Source organism: Trachurus trachurus (assembly GCF_905171665.1).
Source record: "Trachurus trachurus genome assembly, chromosome: 21".
Lineage (NCBI taxonomy): Eukaryota > Metazoa > Chordata > Actinopteri > Carangiformes > Carangidae > Trachurus > Trachurus trachurus.
Genome location: NC_139899.1, coordinates 14,670,238 through 14,696,623, shown reverse-complemented (window position 1 = coordinate 14,696,623; position 26,386 = coordinate 14,670,238). Strand labels below are relative to the sequence as shown.

Genomic DNA, 26,386 nt, shown 5'->3' with positions numbered 1-26,386 from the left:
GCACTAAGCAAATACCGGACAACAGCATCAGGAGGGGCCGGGTGAACAACGTCTTCAACGGTGTTTGACAGAGGAATCAAGAGGCCCAACAGGCAGCTGGTGAACTGAAATGACTCTTAGCGTTATTTATGTTGCCATAAATGTCGTCTGGCTTTCTTTGTAAAAAAAAAAAAAAAATCTAACAAAGTTTTACTGCTGCAAAGATTTGGATCAATCTGAATTTCAGCTGCCAGGGGGCGTTAACTAAACGTATTCCCATGGTTAGTGGTGGAAGAAGCACTGAGAGACATCAGTGAAGAGTAGCAACATCACATTGAACAAAAATATTCCCTCACAAGTTAAGGTATAGTATCAAAAATGTAGAACTATTACATAACACTAATTATGAATAAAAGATTCTTGCGAGTGTTTTACTATTATGGTTAAAGCAACACGCGAATAGCAATTTACTGTTGTAGATGGAGCTGAGTGTACCTACTTTGAAAACAATTTACTAGAACAATACCTTTTATTAGCACACCATGTGCTTTGAATGTAAAATCATATTTTAGTAAGTAAATTGTATGTATTGTATATGAGTCAGTATCACTATCTGTGGATACACCTGCTGAAATTATTTTTTTTAATGGTAAAATGTCCCACGTAGTGTATATCCCTCCTTATAATTACAAACATCTGAATATATATTAGGAAAATACACATTTATTTGCTTTATTTACTCAAATATCAAATACAAATATCAGCCTAAGGATCAGTTAGTTTATATTGACTCTGGATGTCAGATATTTATACATTTTCATGAAATGATTGAAATATAATATATAATATTGACGGGTACCTCTTCAATTACAGCACCTCGATAAATGTACTCGGCTACTTTCCACCACTGCCCATGGGTTTTCATTTCTCATTCATGAATGTTCTAGCAGCTAGTCACAACCCGGCCCAGTCTATGTACAGATGGTGTTACAAAGCAATGACAGAGCAGATACAGATCTGGATTAGCGGGACTGTCAGTGCATGTTTGTACTCATTAGGCAATACCTTCAGTTCTCAAACATCTGACAGCTGAATTTTGAAAGAGCCACAGTCATTGTGTTAGTTGCTTTAAAGTCCCTTTGTTAAAGACTGAATGTACAGCGCAGAAGAGAACCTTCATGCAGAGCACCCTGTATGTGTATGTGTCTGTAAGTGTGTGTGTTTGTGTGTGTATCTGCGTGTGTGTGTGTGCGTGTGTGTGTGTGCGTGGTCACACACAGGCAGGCCCAGGTGACGTTACCTGTGATGATGTCCTCAATTGCTCCGTCTTTGCCTTCGTAGACGTGGCGGCTGTCCTTCACCTGTTTCCTCCTGAGCTCTTGGATCAGTTCCTGCTGCTGCCGTTTGTTCTTATGGGATGGAGACTGAGGAAGACAGACAGACACACACACAGACACACACAGACACACACACACACACACACACACAGGGGAAGACACCATTCAACATCTGTTAGCAAGTCTCTGAGTATATGATTCTCCCACCCATTATATTCTTTTCTTTGGCTCCACTTCATGCCAGCATTTGTGCACGTGTGAGTTAACTGAACCATTTGAAGAATTAGAGTCACTGATCCTGAGTTAATGTGATGTCACTCAGCAGGTGTCGAGACAGTAGAACCAGATACAGATATACTCGACGGGCAGTAGGTGCTGAACTAATCCTGTGATCAGAAGTCTGGAGGAAGAGAGGATGAAGCAGGAAGGGGAGGAAGTGGAGCCGGCTTACCTTCTGGTCGGTGTGATCCACTGTGGCCTCCTGCCCTAGAAAGGTGTGTAAGGAGGGGGGGGGGGGGGGGGTGTAAGAAGTGTGTGTGTGTGTGGGGGGGGGGGGGGCCTCCCCTTCTGGTCTTCCTCCATCATGGCCTCTTGTTCTAGAAGTTTCTCCATCATAATCTGCTCCTGTCTCTTTCTTTGCTCGTTGTCCTCTTCTGCTTGCTGCAGAGATACATATTCATGTCATGTACACAGACACCAATAGCTTAAATAATAAACAGCCACTGTGTTGTCCCATATGCATATGCACCATACAGTATGTACATTTATTAAATTCCTACATGTAAAATATGTTTTTATTCAATATAAATAGACAACATGTCAAAGTTATAGAGTTTTATAGTTGAGTTATATAGTTTTTTTCTACTATATATAAATATATACAGTATATTATACACACCCACAGTACTCCATGTATGTTAGAAACAAATATCATCAAGTGACATGTATCATCTATTACATTTCTGAGTGGGCTTGTCACTATAGCAGAAACCTCTCTACAGTTTGGACTGGATTCAGCAGTCGGCTTGAATATTCTGTGCAAACTGAGGCGGTACTCCAGTGCTACGAGCAGTTTGGAGCAGTTAAGGAGACAAAGTGGTTCACTAAACAGAGCTGACACACAGCTGTCGTGGAAGGACCACAGCTGAAAACAGTCAAACACTTCCAGACAGTGTTGAACTGAATCCAAGGTCATGTAAATGTGTTGATCAAACCGCTGATTTGAGTGAAATATGAAGTTATTTATTTACAAAGAGGCAAAAATCATCATCATCATCATCCAAACACCAGTGCAACATGGTTCAGAAATGTAATATGTGATTGCATTTCATCTGAAAATTTTGTGACATAACTTCACAGATGGACGGTGGGCGCTGGCAGAGCCGTGTACACGTAAGCATTTCAAAAACTGTTTTACATCTCCACACTGACGTCTAGTGCTAAAGAGCTGGAAAGGTGTGTGCATGTGTGTGTGTGTGTGTGGGGGGGGGGGGTCTTCTACTGGTTTTGTGTGGCTGTGAGAGAGACTGGTATAGAACTCACCCTGTAAGCTTTAACAAACCGCACAAACACAGGGAAGAAGACGGAGGGCGGTGTGGTTTTGGAGTTCTCCCCGAAGAATTTCACGGCTTCGTCGAAGGCGTCCTTTCAAAACCAGACAGAGGATTAACATTCAGACGACTGTTTAACAGACAGAGGGAGAAAGAAAACAACTGAAGGCAGAGGTGCCGTGGCAAAGTAGAGGCGCGCTCATCATGTTTACCTGTGCGATCTTGGCATCGTCCTGCAGCTTCTTCAGTTTGCTCTCGTTGTGTGCGATGAAGTCTTTGAGCATGGTGTTGTGGCCGTGCATGCTGTACTCCCTTCTGGTCAGCTCCATGCCCCGCTGCAGCTCCTTAACGTCCAGCAGCACATTCTCCAGTGAGACTGTGAGCACATGGAGACTTATGAGCTCAGAGGAAACCGCACACACACACTACTGCACTGAATCAAACACTGGTACATGTGATAGACAAATTAACAAAAACAGCATGAACTGAATCTCCAAAAGATGCACAAGGATTTGAATCTCACATGTACCAGAATCAGAATCTAGTTCACTGCCAAGTAGGATTTCAACATAAATTATAATAAAAAGATAAAATATTTATAGTAAAAATGTGAAGAAATATTACTGAAAAAATATAAATATTTAAAAAAAAAAGGTATACATGTATGAACCGATACCCCTTCACTGTATGACTCACCCGCTGCAGCTTTCTCAACATAATGCAGCTCATTGTAGAAAAGAGCAACCTGCGTGTATTTATCCTTCACCACATTGGCTATGTAGTGTAACAATGTTAACTTGCGGTCCGTCGACTTGGTGTCAAGCAGCTGCGAGTAAAGAAAAAAGAGAAATCAGAAGTGCAGAAAGCACGTACAGAGGGGGGTGGGTGGTTGGTGGATGATTTTGAAGGCAGCAGGAAACAATTTCAACCTACCAGGTCTAAACTCTGCAGCTTGAATCCGTACACTGCTCCTCTTTTGCTGCTGTTCATGTAGTTTCCAAGCGCTAAGATAATCTGCAGAACAGCAACGAGCACGGATGTGAGAAAGGAAACCACACATGGGTTGGACATTACGTTCAGTCCGAATGTGACCGGTTTAAATACCTCCAGAATTTTCTTTAGCTTCTGTGACGACTTGATGGACACCGATGCTGCGATGACTGCATGAAGTTGCTGTGGGGAAACAGAGCAAGTCCAATTCAGTGGTTATAAAACCAGAAACCAGCATTAATAACAATACTAAGAATCTTTAACAGCCTTTCTTGTTTTGCAATTTAATGCCAATTGTCCAAAACTCACCGGTGTGAGCATCTGAATGCTCTCGTAGAAGTTGCCGATGAAGGCCATGATGGTCATCTTCTGCATGAGCCGCTCGATCTTGCTGAACTGCATCATGAAGCGGTCCTCGTCCGTCAGGCTTTCCAGTGGCTTGCGCTCCTTCTCGAACTGACGCAGGATTTTAATCTCGTTCTCTGTGGGCTGGAAGCGCATCAGACACTCCACAAAGTCCACCGGCAGCGTCCGCAGGTCGAACCTGGACGACAGTAAAACAGAGGAGGGTGGAGGAGGCACATACAGTATGTCAGACAACCGAAAGTCAAAGTTAAACACACATGATACAACAACGTATGGTTCAGGTCTTGAACAAACGTTTTTTTAAAATGACCATTGATCATCTCATTTATTTTAACTATCAAATGCCCCATTATTCCAAAATATAATCTGTAATTCATGGCTAGTGTATTGTAGACCAACATTTAACAGATGCCAGTGTATAGGACACTCAAAACAAGTGTCTCATTAGGCAAAAAGACTTGTAAGAAATCATGGTAGAACACGAGGGGGATTGCTGATGATGCTTTTATTTTGAAGGGGCTTACATCTGAATGGCCTTGCAGATCTCTTCAGGCGCCTTGCCGACTTTCCTCAGTGTGATGGCCAGGTTCTTTGACCTGTTGGAGTCCAGCAGCGACACCTTGTTGGGCCCCTTCTGGATGACCTTCTGCTTGCTCACGGTGAGGTCCATGGGCGCGCCCTGGGCTTTCGTCTTGAACATCTCCTCAAACTCGTCCACGTTCAGGTCCTGAAAGACGGCCGCAAATAAATCAGTTTGTGTCCCGTTTCCATGGGAACGAGGCCAGGCAGGCGCGTTACTCGGCCCGAACTCACCTCGAGTATCCTCTCGTCGTCGATCTCGTTGAAGACGGTGCCGTTGATCTGATTTGGTTTCAGGGCCACCCAGTTGAAGACGGGCATACGGAACTTGGTCTTGATGGGTTTCTTGATCTTAACAGCTACACAGGACACAGTCGAGTTAGCACAGCGATTCCCCCTCATCAAATATCAGGAAACACACATTCACATTACGCGTGCAGGTCAGAGGGTGGATGGGTATCTGGGATGTGTGACAGACATGGATATGACTCCCCGTCTCCCTGTCTGACCCCTAATAACACACAATCAGACTTTGCTTTGATATTTTTTCCTCTAAGCAGAGTGAAGCCTCCATGTGGGACAGGAGTATGACGCCAAATGATATATCCTGACAGTAAATGGTGCATGAGGTGGAGGATTTCCTGCCTGGCCAAGTAACAGACTATTTATCAGAGAGATTAAAACTATTTGTGGCCACTTGGCCTGATTTGTTGAAGCTGAATACTGAGACGGCGCCCGGCTTCACCACACAGACAAGGTGTCAGCAGGGACAGAGAGATAACGCTGCCTTTAGAAAGATAAACAGCATTCCAGCTTCGCCTATCACTTTCTGTCATCAGCAGCAGGTTAGTGTGTCTCAGCCTGCAACAAACTCTTTGAGATGCGGTGATACCTCACACACACACACACAGAGACACACACACAACCACAACACTACAGCAAGAGCAAGGCGTGAAGGTAAAAACATGCAAAAAGTTTGAAATGTGGTATTTTTTTCTTTTTGTCGTGTAAAATGTTTTACAGGAGGTCGCTCTAAGAAACTGTTGTTCTGGTGTTTTCAGCTGGGATTCGAAGACTTAAAATACCATTTTCAACACTTGTGGGGGAGAAGGGGAACACTGGGGGGCGGGGTGGGGAGGAGGGAGGGAGGAAACAACAAACATAACAGGCAGAACCTACAGAAAAGTTTGATGGGTCCCTCTGGTTGGCAGAGAAAAAAAGAATCAAGTAAAAGTCATTAAGAAACCAGCAGTTAGTGAGAAAACACACACACGCACACACAACGCAGTAAAAAAAAAAAAAAGACTAAAAGACTATGCTTTCAAAATAAAATAAAAAATAAAGTAAAGCATTGAGAGGAGTAACTGATATCACTGGGTTGCGTTCCTGTGTTTTCTGATTTAAATGTTTGAAGCTTCTCAGTGAGGATGTTATCTTTTCGACACATTCATTCACGCTTACACACAGGTATGTAGAAATGTACACCCCTTAGTATATTAGACATAAACTTCAGGTTCATCTGGTTACAGAAGGGTCTAATCTGATTTAGTTACTAACCAGTTGTCATCATCTGAGCAGAAAACATCTGACATTTTTACCATCATTTTCAGATAAAAAAAATATAGATACTGGTCTATAAGAAGGCTTTCATTGTGAAGCAGCTGCAGAAAGTGCTCATTTGCACTGGAGAAGAGTAGTTACAATACAGCTGAATTTCCTCACAGCTCTAGCAAAGCAAATAAAAAATAAAAAAAGCTGCTGCGGGAGTTACTGTCATTTTGATGTCTGTTGATGTCTGTTGTTCCAAAGAAGCTGCTATGCCCATTATAGTTCACATACTCACTACTACGATATTGCACATTCACCTACTCACACGTGATGACCTTACCTGCCAACCCAGAGTTCATGATGACGGTGGGCGTTCCACAGCCGGGCAGTGGGGGGGCCATGGGAGGAGGTGGAGGAGGCAGAGGGACGGAGATTTCTGAGGCTGGGCCGGGCGGTGGAGGGGGAGGTGGTGGAGGCGGCGGAGGAGGTGGGGGGGCTGGGGCTGCCGCTGGAACGGCTGACGACGGCCCATTTGGCACTGGGAGAGAGGAGAGGTGGTTAGCTCCATATCCTGAGCTGCATGTCAGTCATGTTTCAGTTTGACAGAGTTTTAATTAACTACATTTACCGTTCAGCTCAGTTCTTAGCAACAAGTTTCATCTTACAGACAAAATCTGTATAATCCATTCTATCTCCTTTTTGTATTTCATGATCAACTGTTTCATATGCTAATAAACTGTACAAATATTAAAACCTACATGTACTGTTAGCCGGCAGTGGAGGGGGTGGAGGAGGTGGTGGAGGTGGAGCAGGCACACCCGCTACAGTTCCTACATGGTTTGGACCGACAGCTCCACCATTTCCTGCCGTCACGGCACCCGGCAAACCCTCTATGGCGGCGGGCGGCGAGGCCAGGATGGAGATGTCACCGTCTTTCTTCTTGTGGATCTTGATGGTGCCCTGCTTCTCCAGCTCGTGGATCTTCTTCTCCAGGTTACTTTGTCGTTGGATGGCCTCATCCTTCTCCTTCAACATCTGCCGCAGTGAGTGGACCTGGGAGCTGGTGTCTTTGTAGACTTCCTGTGTGGGGAAGAGACACACACAAGGAAGGCGGGATTGTTGACACATTAGAGGAACCAGGACATCAAACTGTTCTAATACATACAGTACAGAATAAAGCTCATATTTGTCATTATCATTAAACATGTGTAGACTTGATACTGACCCTGATGGAGTCAAGCTCCTTGTTCCTTTGCATCAGCTGCTTCTCCAGCTCCACGATCTTGGACATGGCCTCGTTCTCCATGTCCTGTAGCTTCTCTGTCATCTATAGGAACAACAGCCGAGAGGAAGAGGTCACACGGTGACATGAACTCATTGTGATGACAGCTTCCATAACTCAATATGTGCAAATGATCCAGCACAGCAGAATGCAAGGCATTTAATATGTAGATTTCAAAAACACTTAAAAGTTATGAATGTTAGAAAAGTCTGTTCACATAATTATAATGTGTTTTGTATGTGCCACTGCCACCTGACTGTTAAGTACAAGTAATAGATCATCGTAAATCCCATGCTGAGGGGTCACCACATGATAACAAGCTGGTGTGACAGGAGCCTCACACAGACTGCTGCGCACCCTGTCAATTCACTGTGCCATCAGCATCCTGACATGCTGGATTCCTTTTGTGAGAGAAGACGAATGGGACTAAGGGGTCGGTTTTATGGATTTTTGAGTAGAATCAATAGTCGAGGTTCTCTCACATGTGACATGTTCTCCTCCAGCTCCTCCACCCGCTCCAGGGCAGCGTTTTTGGTCTCTGCATCCTCCAGGAGGGCTCCCACATCGAAGACGTTATCCAAGTATGCCTGGATTTGAACCTGCAGCTTATCGCTTTCTGTGTGCTTTAATTTCTGGAAAACACACACAAAAAAAGAGAGGTGGTGTGACAATCAGAGCGTGGCAGTCAGGGTGCGGGGAAGATATCCATTTTTTCAGCTGACTGCATGAGGCCGACATCTCCGACTCTGAGGCCGCCATCAATCTCACCCTCTGCAGCGAGTCAAGACATGAGGATTTACAGAACTCACTGATTTTTTTTTCTGAAGTAATGGAAAAGCCATTATTGACTACTTTTCTGCGGCTGCTGTCTCAGGACTGTCATAATGACAACCTACTGTATACTGATTATTACGAGCACATTGTTCTGTCCACTTTTCCTGCTGTGCTCCCGTCTCAACTCACGTCTAAGTAGTCATCCAGACACAGCTTGGTGAAGTCGTACTGTAGATGAACCCTGAAGTTCATGTCCTCCACTGAGTGCACCACAATGTTGATGAACTGCATACAGGCCACCTGTAAATGAATGGAAAAAGAAATGTTGATGAAAGAGGATACACAGTATATTACATAGGCTCTTAAATTAATAAAAAAATGTTTTATGGCCCTGAGATCTCAACAAACTGCTGGAAAAAGCAAGGTAAGACTTGTTAATGAACAAATTAATGGCAGGCTGAGGTTTTTCTGCAACAGCCTGGGACTTGTTTGAAATATTTTTATGTTCATTATCACATCTGTTGGCTTTTAATATCTCATCCCCTGAAACCTGGTGTAAATCCGCATGATTGTGCTTAGGTAGCTGGCAGAGAAGCTTATCTGGCAGATTAAAATGATCCAAGAAAACAAATGAACAAAATCAGCCAGTTCAACTGCATTGACTGCAAAAACAGATCAAGGGGGAATTTCTCAGTGTACACACACACACACACACACACACACACAAATGCACACACTTCTCCTGACACTGACAAAGGCTTAATGAACTCCCTATAAGAAGCTCAGTTGTGTCGTGCGACATGGCGGCTTTGACAAAGTCTGTTTGCTTTCGTGCTGGTGTCAGACGACAACTTGTCACAGAGGTCCCACTCAAAGTCCTATTGAAGATTTGTTTGAACACAGCATCTGTTGGTTTAAGCTCAAACAAACTCACACATGCACACAGTGTGTCCCCCCTATCAATTAGATCACTTAAATGGATGCACACACTGGATAAAAATCATATGGAAGTTGGCTCTTTTCTCCACAGTGTCAATAAATTCTTATCTGGCTGATTAGCATTACTCAGCCTTGAAGCGGCGGACTTGACTCAGCTTCCTCACTTAAAGGCCACTCCAGTTTGATGTACAGCACTACATCTGTAGCTCTTTACTGTAATGGGAACAACTTGAGTGACACCAAGAGTCCTGCAAATGTGCATCATAAAACTGGAAGCAATGTCTGTGTTTCTAACCACCTAGAAACTCCTCATTCATGTTTTTATTTCCTCAGGGTTGAAGTATTGCAGCTCTCTGTGCATAAACCTGTAGATTACAGCTGCTGTGACACTACAGGGCTCTCAGCACTTGACAGTGATGAAAAATTAACAGCAAACACCTTCACTATTCTTGAGACCGAAAAGGCTCAAAAGCCGTCCGCAGTTTGCCGACGTGTGATGTCGGCTTTTCGAGGGAGTAAAGCACACATCACACAATCAATAGTTGTTCGGAGAGTGTGTGTGTGTGTGTGTGTGTGTGTGTGTGTGTGTGTGTGTGTGTGTGTGTGTGTGTGTGTGTGTGTGTGTGTGTGTGTGTGTGTGTGTGTGTGTGTGTGTGTGTGTGTGTGTGTGTGTGTGTGTGTGTGTGTGTGTGTGTACATACCATGAAGTCAATGTTATTATCCTCGTTCTTGAAATACTCCATCAGCCTCTCAAACCGCTGTTCCTCCACACAAACCTGCAAAACAAACCACACGACACCGGATTAGAAAGAAATCGAGGTAGAGAGAGGAAGACACAGTGATTATTCAAGTCAGTTAATTATATATTTGGCACCCACACCACCAACCTGTTGTTATTTTTCTATTGATTGAATTATAATTGCGAGTTAAGCTTTATTTCTGTGCTTCCTGTGAACAGTTGAAACAAGCATGAGCTTCAGAAGCAAAGTCAAGGGTTGTGTGTTGGATGCATGAAGTGCTGACAAAACGCAGAGCAGCTCTGTATCCGTGTGACCCTTTAATCTTCAAACTTTATTAGCATTGCTCTGTCACAAACACTTCACATTATCACCAGTAGGAAAAAATAGAAAGTTAGGGACATGAGCCACTAATACGTTTCAGTTTTCTGCGTGATAATTACTATGATCTAGTTATTCATTCATGACCTGCTGCTGAATCCTTCTTTTATTTAATAAACAGCTCACACAGTGCATCTGTGTCCAATATTAGCTGTGGATGCGACTTTCCCTGCCAGTAAAACCCTACTTGAACTAGAATTTGGGAGACACAGAAGAACAGAGGCAGAGATAAAAGACAGGGAGAGGAGATGTTCTGCTGCTCAGACAGTTCATGCGGAGGGCAATGAGGGATATGGAGCATGATAAAGAATTGAGAAGAAGAAAGTGGAGGGGTGTGCTACCCAAAAAAAAAAAAAAAGAAAAACCTCTGAATAACGCCCAGAGCCTCAGCCTGCAGCCCCCTCATGTAATTTCTGCTACAGGAAATCAAAGTCATTTGGCAAACTCAGTCTAATAACATTACATCTTCAAGTGTCACTTTGCATCCTTGCATTGTTCCAGCAGCCTTCACTATCACGACCATTTCTCAGCCCTCATCTCATTAGAAGAGCTACGTTCTCCCTAAGTCTTATTCTCCTCCTAATGCCAATGCCGCTGAGAGCAACACTCAATATTTCATTCAGGGGTGTAAATATTGCATTAACTGCAGTCGGCCCATGTTTGCGGGCCGTATGCTACAAAGTGGGGCTGCTGTTAGCGCCCACTCCATCATAAACCTCCCACTCTTTTCTCCGGCAGCCAGGATACCTCATCCAGACAGGCGAGGGTCAGGCGAGGTTGTCTGTTACATTTGTCTCTCTGCCGTCCTGAGCTTTGATGTGTCGGCCAAATCCAGTTAACACGCGCACGCATAACTATTTTCTCTGGAGGTTCTACTGTGTTAGGAGGCTAAAACTGGCCCCTGTGATCTGTTGACAAAGAGCTCATTCCTTGATGCTGTTGCTCTGCAGCAGTTGAGCGGTGAGATCTGCTGGTCTCACATCTGCCGGAGGAGCATTCCTCCAGGGCTGAGTCACTGTTTTGAAACTGCACAGTCGAAATGTAATGGTACATCAGACCCCCGATTCCTCTCTCTCCGTGTAGCTCCTACCTCCTTAAAGTTGTCGAACGCAGAGAGAATAATTTCGTGGCCTCCTCTCACGAGACAAACTGCCGCCAGGAGCTCCAAGACCAGAGCTTTAGTTCTGTAAAACAGGGGGAAAATAAGAAGCAGGAGCAGTTGGTAAATGACAAGTGTCGGTGCAGCAGCAAACACGTACTTAAACTTAAAGGAGCAAACAATGTGGAAAACAGTGAGATTTCCGACCAATGCTGAAACATACGATATTTATTACAATCACTGCCCTTTTAATATTTTGAATATTGAATTACACAGTCAGACTGATGTTATGCGGTCTGAGAAAAGTTTTGTAAAATGAAAAAATAAGCTCCACATTTTCATCTTTTAATCCACTGGATTAAAAAACTGGTATAAAATACTAATACTTCAGGTCTAATCCGTGTGTGTGTGTGTGTGTGTGTGTGTGTGTGTGTGTGTGAGTTGGAGCACAAAGAACAGAGACATCCTGTGCATCCTGGTTCATCCATGCAGGATTTCTCTGTCTGGATGAGACAATATGTGACAGGTGATGTGAAGTGGTTTCACCTCCACTTTTGAAGAAATCTTTTGGCCTCGAGCAATGAAGTAGACACACACCCAAATGCACACCCACACCCACACACACACACACACACAGTGAGCAAATGTGCCCCTGAGCGACGAGGACACTCAGTCTGGATCAGACTGTGCAGGTTCACTGATACCAATGTCCCACTCTGAATGAACCATTTTGAATTTGGCTCTGTGTTGGTACAACATTTGGATTTGTTAAGCTCTAAATCAAACACATATTTTTACTGATTCTTTTGACACCTGGCTGTGTCAGAGTCATTTCCTTAGGTGTTTTTATTCTCACAGTTATTCTTGACTTGAGGTTTGAACTTACCTGGGGTTTTTATTGTTGAGACTTAGTGCAATTTCATTCACAGCATGTGGGTGTGACATGACCATGTTGAAGCCATACTGGAAGATGAAAAACAAATGAGAGGGAGAGAGATGGAGACACGTAAGATAATTACCAGAGAAAAAGAGCCACTGAATGAACAAGAGGTGCATTTCCCCCATAATAAATGATATATGAAGAACAAGCAGTAGAGCAAATTGAACTGAGGTCACAGTTAGATGAGTGTGCTTCAGTCCAGAGGGACATGGATGGAGTCTGTGTGGACGCCTCGAGGAGAGTGCAGGGGACTGACCTGGTAGTTCATGATGGCACGCAGGCACATGATGCAGACGTGGACGTCGTCTTTCTTACAGACCAGTCTGGAGTTTTTCAGTGTCCGCCGGCTGGGCAGAGTGTTACAACTGCAACATTACACAAAAACAATTGAGTGAAAAGAGGAAAGAGGCGGCTGTTTCACTCCAGAAAGTGCCAGGGTCTACGAGCATCTAAACACCAACAGGAAAACAAATGCCATTAGTGAATAGCGTCGTCACACACCATCTCCTTTTCATGAGGAGGCTATTAAACCGCCACGCCACCTTACATCAACACGCACAAAGGCCATATAATCTACAGCCTCGCCAGGGGCAGCAGGATGCCCTCTTTTCAATCGTTTTAATTTAACAGCCTTCTCAAAGATATTAAACTTACACCTAGCACAATAGAAGCCGGTCATTTGCATGCAGCACGGTGATTGTGCAGCTTTATGTGAACAAAAACAAGGCCTTTCTTCCTGGTGCAGCTCCCACAATGAGAGAAATGCTGGAGCAGCACTATTACCGAATAATATGCGGAGCCGGTCAGAGCAAAACAGTTTATTTTCAGACTGTTGTCACGAGGTTCAATTACCAGCCCGAGTTCTGGGGGAAAATGTGTCTTCAGGCTACTGATAGACACGCTGATTCGTGTCAGCTCCCATGCCTGAAGGCGTGACTTCTCTGAGTCACAACACAGTGAGTGTGTCTGTGTGAAAAAGGCAAGGGCAAGGAAGAGGCAGCAGTTTTAGGACAAAGACGTTAAGTTGATCTTTAATTACAAAAGTTCACGCTATATAGTTGAACTTCCTGCCTTGAAAATGTTGTGTTTGTGCTCAAACCAGTGTACGTCTACAATCTATACAAATCTATCTTTGTATTTGTGCGTATTTTACATGTGTTCAGCAGGTTGTGGCGTCGACCAGCAAAACAAGTTCCCTGACACAGTCGATTGGCGAGACTCTTTCTGACAGAACGCAGCAGAGGAAAACAATCTGAAAGGATTTTCTGTCGCAGGCTCCATACTTTTCCTCTCCTGATCAATTAACATCCAGACTGAGGTGTGGCACAATCTGGAGGAAATGATTTAGACAAGTTCCTCCTTATCACGCACCAAATCAATGATAAATGATTACATCACACAGGCAACATGTAATACCCCGCTTCGACTTGTCTGACATTGCACAATTGAACTTTTTATAGACACATTAAAAAAAAAGTCATACATTAAAAGTATGAGAAGTTCAACAAACACTACAAAAAGACAATAAGCTAGACAGAGTTTAAAGTTGAACCTTGAGAGCCAAAATGGTGGGTTGAAGTGATTCCAAAATATTCAAATGGATAGAAATGACAGTAGGCGGCTAGGCGCGACTTTCCTAAGGTAAAAGAGACAATTGTCAAATTGTATTATCAAACTGAATGTGTCCATTGAGACAATATATATCAAATGCACTATGGACTGAGTAAAAATAACAGCAGATTAGTTTTAATCAATGGTAACACCACACAATATCAAACACTAAGACTACAACTACACACTATGAAATACAGACAAACACAGCTATGGACTTCTAGCCAACTCCATGTAACTCCACAGGCATACCGTCTTATATGAGAGCACTTTGGACAGGTCACTGTGCTTGGTGTCCTTCAAGAGGGCAGTTCAAAGAAGAAACATACAAGTCTTAATTTGAAATCCATTTGTCAGGGTTCACATTATTCTAACTCAAGGTAAATCTATGGAGTGATAAAGATTCTGTATGATGGACAATTGGATATTTAAGAGTTATTAAACCAGATTACCAGAACAGAACAAAATGCCTCATAATTTATGTGACATCTCTTATTAAGTAGGGAAACATGATGATGTATCCAAAATACAGAAGATTTTTCAAGTATATCTAATCTATCTGCACTAGTTGTAGCCTAGAGTTGAGCTTTTACAGGGCTTTTGCAGAAACTAGGCTAGGCTTCTCCTCCGAATGGCATTTAGGGAGCCACGCAAGCAGCACACAGGCACAGAGGCAAGAACAATGAATGCAGAAAAATCCATTTGCTCCAAGGAAAGGAGAACTCAGTCTCAAGCGAGGGAGGGGAGGCTGACAGTACAAATAATTCACATCCCCGACACAGACAGCGGGACAAATAAACTGGGCAGCACTAGCAGGGAGGTATAAAGTACAATGGAGGGGAAGGAGGGGAGGGGGGGGGGGGGTGTTGTGTACGTGTGTGCATGTGTGTGTCTTGACTATAGCAGTATGTGTCTGGACGGGGCTGAAGGGGGAGCGGAGGGGTGGTTGAGGCTGCAGAAAGCTGACTGTGAGCCAGCAGAGCGAAGCTGAGACCTGCCTGCTGTCGAAGATTGGCAGACAGAAGAGCAGATGACTACGGGCGAACACCAGGACAGAACAGAAGAAACAGTCAGCCTCAATGAAGACACTCTGACCTGTTACACATGCTGCACACGCTCCAGAGGTGACACGAGGGAAACATCTGGAGGAGGCACACGCTTACATGCAATGTGAATTACCAGTGAATGATCATTTTACAGTTTTCATATGGGCAAATATAGCTGTTTGACAGGACTAAGACTATCAGTTAAAGCTCTGCCAACAAACAAGAGATAAATAGAGTAAAAGTAACAATTAAATAAACATATTGTTCAGTTGTCTTGGGTATGGGGGCGGGACTAGATAAGCTTTTGCTTCTCCCGCTTTCCCTTTCGGCCATGTGTATTGTATTATTTGAACTAAGATGAAGTGTGATGATGATTATTTAAATTGACATGCCCGAAATAAACAAATTGATTGATTGATTGATTGATTACATAATTTAGTGTACAGATTATAACTATTATAAGATCTATTGGTGTAATTCAGTAATTTCAACATTTTTGATGCACTGCACTTAATGGATAAGCTTGAAATACAAAGGACATCAGTTATGGTCTGATTGTGTCATGACAATTGAAGTAACTGAAATATGGGGGAACAGCAGAGTGAAAACATGTTTTTTTCCTGTGGTGCATCTACTCATGTATTATGTATAACATGTATTTTGAGAAAAGAAAACAACTTAAAACAATGAATACAGAATTATCAGACTATCATAAGCCAAGGATCTCATATTAAGAAGACATGTGCCATATTGAATCAATAGTGCTCTTTGTGTACAATGTCTTCCTGTTAACCTCTTCAAACAAACGGATTGGAGGTCACTAAAGTCAGCGCTGAAACATCAATGGAATGACAGGGAGGATTAGACAAATAATGCACGACTGAATGGGATTTGTGCTGCAGAGCATATATTAGAGCACATATTAGCATGGGCTTATGAATTAACTGCTGTGAAATACTGTGTGAACAGGATTTGGAGTTCAAATGCTCTGTTTGGTTTTCATAAAAACATCACAGGAAAAAAAAAAAGATTTATTCCATAAAAGGAGATCTTTCCTTCTTCCTGCCATCATCTGTCACAGACAAAATAACTGTCTGTCATGTGTCATAATCATGTGCAAAACTGGCCTGAATCTGACAATCTGAAAACTCCAGACTAATGGTATTTGCATGCTGCTGCAGAAATGTGTCTTAAGCCAGTCTTACAGACCTCATGACCACACAAAGGGTCTCCTGTGGCATCATATGAAATGTGTGACTTCTCAAAATAATCACAGTACAATCACATTGCTCTTTAAAAGTCAGACAAATATATGTGGTTAAGATTGGATCTTTTTAACCATCACTGGTAGTTGTGTGTGGCTATCGTACCGTAACGTGGAATGTCGGCCGGCACGTGTGATGCCGTTCCCAGTGATGGGGGACGGCAGGGTGCTTCCTCCATGCAGGTCTTCTATGGAGCGGCTCCAGGCCTTAGACTTATCCATCACAGCCTCAGGGTTATTCTCCAAAGCGTCTCCATCAAACCTGTCGTCAGAACATACAGGTGAAAATAAACTTTATTTGAAACATTGGCAGCAACAATAAAATAGCTCTGGCACACATGATACTTGACCTAGCTAAACTTTCCTTGCCAGTCATCAAAGCACCTTCACCATCAACCAGTGACCAAGCTAACCAGCCTGGCTAAGCTAATGTGGCTAAACTAAGCTCACCAGCTGTCATCACTTATTCTACATCCACCAATAAACTAAGTACGGAAGCGCATTGCATTCACTTGATAAAATAAAATTTAGACACCTTATCTCGTAATTACGAGAAAAGATCTCGTAATTACGAGATCCTGAACTCGTAATTATGAGATCTTTTCTCGTAATTACGAGATCCTGATCTCGTAATTATGAGATCAGGATCTCGTAATTATGAGAAAAGATCTCGTAATTATGAGATCAGGATCTCGTAATTATGAGATCAGGATCTCGTAATTACGAGATCTTTTCTCATAATTACGAGATAAGGTGTCTAAATTTTATTTTATCAAGTGAATGCAATGCGCTTCCGTACAAATCCGCTCTTGTTGTCTCAATAAATGAAGGCTACGGTGGTGCAGTGGTTAGAGCAATTGCTAACTTTGCAGGAGACTGAGGATCGAATCCTTGGTGGGGCATATCGTTCTTGTTTTGTATATTAGGTCACTGTAGCCTACATTATTAGCCGGCGGGGGACACACCGGCCCACGTTAACCGATTGTGCCGTTCATACACACCAGACTGTATAAAAGACCCCGGTGCCTGGCCGCCGCCGCCGCCGCCGCTGCTCTAGTGGCGGCGGCGGCGGCGGCCGGGCACCGGGGTCTGTGGAGCGGGTTCATGAAGCCTGGTTGTCCCGACATGACTCACTCACAACACTGCGGCTGTCACGTTATGTTGTGTGTCTTGTAGCCTACTTTTCGGCTACAAGACACACAACATAACGTGACAGCCGCAGTGTTGTGAGTGAGTCATGTCGGGACAACCAGGCTTCATGAACCCGCTCCACAGACCCCGGTGCCCGGCCGCCGCCGCTGCTGCTGCTGCTCCGGACGGGAAGGCGAAGCTCACTGCCAGGATCCCCGTCGGAGCAGCGGCGGCGGCCAGGCTCACACCCGGGGAAGGCGATCCTGGCAGTGAGGGTGTGTGAGCCCGCCGCCGCCGCCGCCGCCGCTGGGGGCGGCCAGGCGGGGGAGGCGATCAGTGAGCTTCGCCTTCCCCACCCAGGGAAGGCCATCCTGGCAGTTAAGAGGAGAAACTTTCTGCTTCTAAGTTGTTACGTTCAGGAGCGGAGCGGCTGCAGCTCAGTTCACCTCACACACTGAGAATGGAGTTTGTTTTCTTCCGGTAGACGTAAATACGTAACACGTGTACCCCCTGTCCAATCAGAACGCTCCCCGACCCCCAGACGTTAAGCAGAATTAAATAAAGGCGATTTAATGTGTTTTCCATGTTAACCCCAATTCTGAATTATTATTTCCATGTAAACTCGAAGGAGAATATTTTGATTCCAAACTATTTAATTCAGAATAATTAATTCCGAATTAAAAAACATCATGCAAATGACTAACCCCACCACGGGACTCGATCCTCAGTCTCCCGTGTGAGAGGTAACTGCTCTATCCGCTGTACTACCACGGACGGTTAATTCTGATTGAGACAAGAACGGACCTATAGACATTCCTTTTTCTTTATCTCATAATTACGAGATCAGGATCTCATAATTACGAGAAAAGATCTCGTAATTACGACATCAGGATCTCGTAATTACGAGAAAAGATCTCGTAATTACGACATCAGGATCTCGTAATTACGAGAAAAGATCTCGTAATTACGAGATAAGGTGTCTAAATTTTATTTTATCAAGTGAATGCAATGCGCTTCCGTAACTAAGCATGCTAGCAAGCCATAAAAAACTATAGCATAGTGTTAGCTAGATGTTTATTTATGACACCTAACACCATAAAATATAAAGCATAAAAATACATGTCTAGATAGATATGAGCCAACTCAATATACCATACTGTATGTTAGAATATTATATACAGCATGAAATTTCAGCTTCTCTGTAAACATGGTTGGTAAGCAAGAGGGTTCGTGTTTTGTTGTAGTTGGCGGAGAGTTGGGAAAGAGCTGCCAGTTACAGCATACCTGTTATGATCTATTTCAGTTTTTAGACTGGTGGTTTCCATGACTCCTATGCTGGTGCTGCTGCAGTGGTAATGGGTAAACACAGTTACGACTAACCATTCATAATGTGGACGGACCATAATAACATATGGTGAAAAGGGGGGTGGGGGGTGGGGGGGTGGAGGATTAAAAATTTAACTGCGTGGCTCTTTGGCCCTGTACAGGGACTTTGTGACTGACTAATAATCACACTGTCAGTCCATGAATAGAAGCCTATGATTGGTATAATGCACAGTGCCAATGTGTCAGCAACGGGCCCTGAGTGACTCAGTGTTTCTGACGACCAGGCAACAGCAGCGGCAGCGGTGGTGGTGGTGGTGGTGGTGGTGCTAGTACTGGTGGTGCTTGCGCTGTGTGGTGATGCATCAGCGGCCGTGCAGAATGGCAGCATTGTGTTGGTTGTCAGCTCTGCATATAGACTGAAGTGGTAAAGAGAGAAAAGAGCTGGTAGTGACTTACGCGACGGCATACTGTGCAAAAGAAAGATACTCCACCAGCACGTCCAGGCCTTTGTTCTCTTCATTCAGGAACTCTCTCACCCACCTGAGGAGAGACGGAAACACGGTCAACTCAATAAAGTTTCAGTAGATAAACTTTTATTAAAAAATAACTTTAAGAGCAGAAAAAACTCCCCCGCTAGCTCTCGAAAAAAGCTGAGGTGTTGACGGTGCAGCTTCAAAAAATAATCAATGAAACATTCACATTTCACAACAATAACAATATTTAAATACACACATAAAAAAGGAGTCATGAGCCTGATGTTATGATAACATAAGGATTTCTTTTGAAATGTTTCTGTGTATAGTATGCAACGTGTCATTTCTTTTGCAGGTTGACCATATCTGACCTTGGTATAAAAAATGTTCCCAGATTATTCTCCTTCGAATTTCTCCCTCTTTGCCAAGAAGAATTGTAATGACCCGTTTGTCAGACTTCAAAGGTTCCTGGCTCAGAGCAGCAAACATCACATCACACATGCATGCTCAGGCATCCACACACACACAAAAACACAATCTCATTACCGAGTCTGCCTCTTTTCTATCTGCCTTTTTCCACACACACACACACACACACACACACACACACACACACACACACACACACACACACACTAGTTACTAACTCTGATAAAGACAAGCCTCCTGAATGATCAAAAGCCCATTCTCACCTTCCTTATGGGCACTGAAGTGGGCCACCCATTCAGTCCTCCGTGTGCATTCATTTTTTATTCTGCACAGAAAAGCCATGCTTTTCACAGGAAAACTCCTGCTACCTTTGGCATGTTTCTGTTCTCACTCCATATTCATGAGCAGCGTGTGAACTGAGGACATTTTTATTTAATTGCATCCTAGGGAAGGTGCCATGTCTGTTTTATTGAAGCCCCCACTCCTTCGATAGGCCTGATCGCTTAGAGATTAGAGAAATTAGCAGGCCGTAAACATAATGACACAGGTAGGTTTTTGAGTGGCACTGCGCTGATGAAGACGCAGGTTTTAACCGCTTTAAAAATATACTAGCTGCTTCTTTGTTAGCTCCCCTGTGGTGCAACTGCATGGGAGCAAGCAAGACTAACGAGAGCATCCAGTAAGGCGCTGCCTAGTGGGGCCCCCGTGTTTTAAAAAAAGGGCTTGGAGGTGTGGCCTTGTCAGACCACATGGTAATCATTACCCCAGGACACTAACTAACAATCCTCCCATTCACCACATGTTGTTGGCCACTGAGTAACATGTGAGGATCAGGCAGGGAGCTGGGGTTAGCATCATCACTGCGCCAACAGGGACAATCTGCCCATTATACACAGTTTACATGACAGATCCATTTCTCTTGTTTCACCACTGAAAAGAAGCAGTAATCATTCACTGTCTGAGCGGGTGCCATCTTGCTCCCTCACCTCTCCCCCCCCCCCACCCTCTCCCTATCCCTCTGCCATTATGGTAATGCCTCATTGTCTAATCTAGATTAGGTCGATCATTAATGTAATCTAGTTTACCGAGATAAGGTCACTAAAAAAAGAGTTAATCCTAACTTAACAGTGCCCCCGCCGCTCAGGCAGATGGATGCCGTCTCTGGTTGTGGTTGGAGTTTATTTTGGTTTGAGGAGCAGCATCTGATCAGCGTGTAAACAGTGAGTGGGCGTGTGTGAGACTGAGTTGTCAGGAACATGAGATGATTTAAGAATTTCTGTGAGAGTGAGGTAAAGTAATGTGTGAGTGGGAGGGATCGAAAAAGAGAAAAACAGGGGAGTCTGAGAGACACATCAGATAACAAGTGTGTATGGCAGTATTTCAGATCTTGTGATGCTTGTGTGCGTGTTTTTGTATCTGCTGCCTGTCACAACAGTTTGCCGCCAGCAGATGCTCTCATCATCTCTGCTGCTTCCTTGACAGCGTCTCAGGGTCTCCTGTGATTGCCCACCTATGACCCCCCCCTCCCTCTCCTCCAGCCACACTCATGAGTACACACACAATCCAATTCAAATCCAATCATTTGAAAATCTATTCCTCTGGAGTAAATTATAAAGAAGCACTTTTTTCACATATGAAGTGGTACGACCCAAGAAACGGTAGAGAGACTGTAACGAGTCATCGATTACAAACTCTTAGGTTCAGTAAGATTTATTTTAATGGATTTAACTAAGATGAGAATATTTTACGAACCAATTAGAAAACCAATGTCTAAACCAATTAGAAATACTATCTTTTTTGTAAAATGTATATAAATCATAAATTAAATAAATGTTTTACTCTCTTGGGAATTGCCTTGATAAATGAGACCACTAAGGCCACATTAGTCATGCTAAACCAATCCATTGTAGTCTTTAGCTATCAGGGTCTCTAATCACCCAAACAGGCCTTGTGATCTCGGCCGAGACAAAACAAGACACATCTCTGTATGACTCTCATTGAGATATTGATCTTTCATTGAAGCTGACTAAACAGCACAGGATCAATATCAGCGGCAGCAGGTTCAGGCTTGTTATATGCTAGAATAGAATACCTTGCATGACAGAAGAATACAGAAGCGATTTTATCTGTGGCGATATCACGATGTCTTTAGTAACATCTACAATAATACCTCTCCAGAGTGGCAGACTGAAACACTCGTGTATCAAGTGGTGCAGCTGAGCCACTACAAGAAAAATGTGTTTTTCTTCTTCCAGGGACCGTTCATGTGTCAGCCGCGCAGAACAATCAATCGATTCAACTTTCCTCCATCGCCACATGGCTTTCTGTGTAATATTAGGCCAGAGCGTGGAGATGAATGGGGGATGGTGGTGGTTAGTGTCAGCGTCTGCGTCTCCGGGTGTCTGGAATGCCAGACTTTTCCCCCTGAATCTAATATAACCAGGTCCAGGACATTCAACACTACACAAGCTTCACACAATCCTGCAGTGACTCACCCTATATGATTGGTCCGTAACGAAATTTCCAGTTCTCTCAGGACTTGGGTGGACTCCTGAACCCTCCGTCTGAATTTCTGAGGAAGGAAAGAAGGGGCGAGTTAATATTTCATCCCAACACTGGAACTGTAAATCATCAAGTGGTAGCACAGGGATGTTTTTGGCTGGAGAAAACTTTTTTTCTGACAAAGAGGTCGGATAAACAGGCAAAGACGCAACCACAGTGACATTTAAATGCGAAATTAGGAAAGTCCTGCTCTGATTAAAAACTAAGAAACTCAAAGCTGGGATCGGGTTGTTCTCGTATGATTTTTTAATGGACCTTTTACTTGCCAAAAACAATTCAACAGGCTGGGAGTGAAGGCGAGCTGACTCACTGGAAACTGTCAATATGGAGTAGCTTCTGTTATCTTGTTTTCTCATGTTTACTCTACATGTAGCAGAAATCCCTCCTGGGCACAGCGCGATAAAATCAAATAACCTAATTGATCACCTCTCAAGCCCTCTCAGGACACCAGGCAAACACACAAGTACACATATACACATTCTTGGTCGTGTTACTGTGGCTACAGTCACGAGAAAAGAGATGCTGAAAGCAACGTGCATGAAGGTGTGACTGATACTGAACATTAGAATAAAGAACAAAAGCAGGCTCCTCTTTGATTTCGTCGTATGACAAGAGATGATCAGCAAAATCAAAGACAAAAACAAAATGGCCCTTCAGGCTGGAGCTAAATCTAACTTTTCATACATCACTACATCTTTTAAAATACTGTCGTTTGATAGTGATACAAAGGCTAGTTGCTAGTATTTTAACATTGGTTTCAACAACTTCAAATGTGCCTGTCGCTAACCAAACAAACTCACCACTAGAATGGCAGACAATTAGCAAAAGGCACTTTGATATTCAATTGATAATTTGTTAAGCAGAAACAACGGAAATTGTCAAGTTCAAGCTTCTCAAACGAGAAAATTTGTTGCTTTCAACAACAATTTAATGTCTCTGTTTTGGACTGTCAGGAAACATTTTCCCTCCTGACATGTAATAAACCAAACATCCCATTGATTAGGTTGGACAACAATTCATTGTAGAAAATTTAGTTTTCTGTGGTTTTATTAAGAGTTGTTGAAGAGAAGAGAAGAGAAGAGAAGAGAAGAGAAGAGAAGAGAAGAGAAGAGAAGAGAAGAGAAGAGAAGAGAAGAGAAGAGAAGAGAAGAGAAGAGGTCCAAGTATCCACCCAGGGTTGGAGGGCCGGGTCACTTTCCATGATGTGTTCGTATCAGGGAGGAAACAGAGCTCAGCCCTGTGTTAACCTATTATTAACATTCACAGAGAAGAGAGCTGTTCCCAGAGCAAGGGTCTCGCTCTCTCTCCCTCTCTCTCTGCAGTCTGTGTCTTTGGGCTTGGGCGGTGTGTGTTTGGCACATGAGAAGATGAGAAACAGAGTGTTTTTATTAGGGAGGAGCCCTTTGTGTGTTTGTGTGGAAAGCAGAGCATATTTAGGGATACTGCGCAGGCTCCCAAAGGCTAACCCCCTCCTCTCCTCCTCCTACTTCTTCTTCCTCTTCTTCTTCTTCTTCTTCTCCCACCAAATGCCCTACACTCCACACTTTAAGTACTACCAGCTGCATCACCGAGAGCAGGGAAAGAGAGGAGAGAGAGAGGAGCCGACAGTGGGGAGAAAGGGTGAGGACGACATGTGGGGAAAGGAGAAAAAGAGGAGGAGACAGGGGACGGAGCAGTGAAAGGGGAAAGTAAGAGCAGGGAGACAGACAGGACTGAGAGTGTGGAGGAGGGAAGAGAAAAGTGAGATTTTGGGGAGTGTGAGCTCAGGAGGGGTCATCCTGGAAACAAATCAATGGCTGATACATTCTTGGGGACTAGTTGGACTGGAGCTCTTCCTCCTTGGCTGCCTATTGGCTGGGAGCTGCCCAGAGGAATGCACCGGAGCCTGCCTATGGAAAGCAGAGGCAATGACCTCCAGCTCTCACAGTGGCACAATTGTTTGAGTTTGAAGAAAAGGGGGATGGAGCAGGAATGTAGGAAGAAGCCCATAACTCTCTTTTCCTCCGTGCTTCTTTTTTTGTCTCCCCCCTGTTCTCTGTCCATATCTATCTGCCCCTCAACCCTCTTTCTGTCATCCAGCCTTTCCCTCCCTTCCCCTTGCCCCTCTCACTCTCTACTCTCTCAACGCCTGTATCCTCGTCTGCTTCCAGCTTCTGATCAAGGATCAGGCAGAGGCAGCAACTGACTTTCTAAAATCCCTATGTCTCAGCCCATGAGACTAGACATTAAAAAACAAGATGATAAAATGAACAAAGAGAGGTTCGGGCAAGTCTCAAAGGTCGTCTCATCCAGAATTATTCAGTATAACATGTTGTAACTTACATTACATCTAAAAGACAGAAAACAAACATCAGTGTCTGTCAGATCTAGATGATGACCTTCAGCCATGACTGTGTTGAGGGTTGACACACAGAAAGGTGGGTGGGTTAACACCTTCATGTTAGAAAAAAGCTTCTTCACTTTCTTGCCAAGATTTAAGAGAGAAGATCACTACCACTCTCATTTAAATATGAAGCTATGTTGTTATCTTATCTTATCTTAGCACAAAGACTGGAAACAAGGATAAACAGCTAGCTGGGGTTATGTACAAGGGCGAATAGATACTGTACCACCTTCTAGCACCTCTAAAGTTCATACAACCTAATATAACACATAGTGGTATCAATCTTTCAATTGTTAAAAAAAACAATGTGTATTTCCACATTGCCACACTACTCCTTTAATATGCAAAACTCTCACCCACATAAAAACATACACCTACAGTATCAGGCATAACATTATGACCACCTGCCTAATATTGTGTTGGTCCCTTTTTGCTGCCATATGTACACAAACTGCAATGCACTGTGTATTCTGACAACTTTCTATCAGAACCAGCGTTGACTTCTTCAGCTATTTGAGCATCAATGACCCATGACCCTGTCGACGGTTCACCACTGTTCCTTCCTTGGACCACTTATACTGATCACACCCCACAACAGCTGCTAACACAGTCGTCTAGCCATCACAATTTGGACTTTGTCAAACTGGCTCAAATCATTGCACTTGACCTTGACCCGACACATCAACTTTGAGGACAAAATGTGTCTTGCTGCCTAATATATCCCACCCACTAACAGGTGCCATGATGAAGTCTTATTCAGTGTTATTCACTTCACCTGTCAGTGGTCATAATGTTATGCCTGATCAGTGTATATCTTACTTATATCTCTTAAAACTGTGTTACTGAGAAAGAAAACATGTTGCACACACGAGTGGCCCCTGACGAGGTCTCCAACACGAAGACGCTGATCTACATTTAACGACCTGTTTCGAGATTCACTGTGTCTGCCTGCATGTCTAACCTTGAGGCTGCCCTGGTACAAACTGTCACACTTCAACCTGTAAATTGTTATGTCGCTCTCCTTTAACCTGCGTCACTCCCGTGTTTAATCAGTTGTGTGTAATATCAGATGTTTCATTGGGATTCAGAAACCACAGGAGTGTAACAGTATCCCTGACCTGTGGCTCCCAAACAGTTTTGCCCAATACCCCAAACAAGCCAATTTGATAATCTCTTGCTGAGCGTTTCATAAACACTTCCTACCACACATGATTCATATGGAATCTTTTCTTTTTTTTTACTTTCTTCTATGATATGTTCACAAAACCTAGCAGCCAGTGTTTATTTATTACTTTTAGCTACCTAATTCAGTCATTTATCCATTACTTTAACTATTTCACTCATTCACCGGCTCTTGCAGCTGGTCATTAAAATAATTTATTATTATTTTTAGATAACCATTTCACTCATTTAAACATTACTTTTAGGTAAATACCTTCTTGTTTTAAACCAGTTATTTTACTGTTGACTTGTTTAAACCATGTATCCATTTCTTTACCCGACATGAACATCAACTGTTTAGGTTATTTGACTTTCACGATTAACATAAATAATTCAGGTCTGAATTATATCAAACACAAGATGTGTTGTACAACACATTTTTGCACTTTTTTATGAAATCAAACCAAGCACTGTAATTCAACAAGTGTGTGAGTGCTGT

General features: G+C 43.4%; 1 protein-coding gene across 4 annotated transcripts in view; it reads right to left on the bottom strand.

Annotated features, from left to right (window-relative positions):
• fmnl2a (formin-like 2a) overlaps positions 1 to 26,386 on the bottom strand; it is a 52,668-nt gene that overhangs the window by 4,135 nt on the left and 22,147 nt on the right. For all 4 annotated transcript variants that reach the window (XM_083997243.1, XM_083997242.1, XM_083997245.1 and 1 more), the window contains exons 4-25: positions 22,277 to 22,353; positions 19,336 to 19,419; positions 16,529 to 16,684; positions 12,758 to 12,866; positions 12,448 to 12,524; positions 11,553 to 11,646; positions 10,046 to 10,120; positions 8,595 to 8,705; positions 8,114 to 8,263; positions 7,575 to 7,676; positions 7,108 to 7,429; positions 6,690 to 6,887; positions 5,036 to 5,160; positions 4,747 to 4,949; positions 4,166 to 4,400; positions 3,971 to 4,039; positions 3,800 to 3,880; positions 3,563 to 3,692; positions 3,079 to 3,242; positions 2,859 to 2,960; positions 1,883 to 1,976; positions 1,280 to 1,405 (exon numbers count right to left, since the gene is read on the bottom strand). In XM_083997243.1, coding sequence (XP_083853369.1) covers positions 1,280 to 1,405; positions 1,883 to 1,976; positions 2,859 to 2,960; positions 3,079 to 3,242; positions 3,563 to 3,692; positions 3,800 to 3,880; positions 3,971 to 4,039; positions 4,166 to 4,400; positions 4,747 to 4,949; positions 5,036 to 5,160; positions 6,690 to 6,887; positions 7,108 to 7,429; positions 7,575 to 7,676; positions 8,114 to 8,263; positions 8,595 to 8,705; positions 10,046 to 10,120; positions 11,553 to 11,646; positions 12,448 to 12,524; positions 12,758 to 12,866; positions 16,529 to 16,684; positions 19,336 to 19,419; positions 22,277 to 22,353 — 2,884 coding nt within the window. The remainder of the gene's footprint in view (positions 1 to 1,279; positions 1,406 to 1,882; positions 1,977 to 2,858; positions 2,961 to 3,078; positions 3,243 to 3,562; positions 3,693 to 3,799; positions 3,881 to 3,970; positions 4,040 to 4,165; positions 4,401 to 4,746; positions 4,950 to 5,035; positions 5,161 to 6,689; positions 6,888 to 7,107; positions 7,430 to 7,574; positions 7,677 to 8,113; positions 8,264 to 8,594; positions 8,706 to 10,045; positions 10,121 to 11,552; positions 11,647 to 12,447; positions 12,525 to 12,757; positions 12,867 to 16,528; positions 16,685 to 19,335; positions 19,420 to 22,276; positions 22,354 to 26,386) is intronic.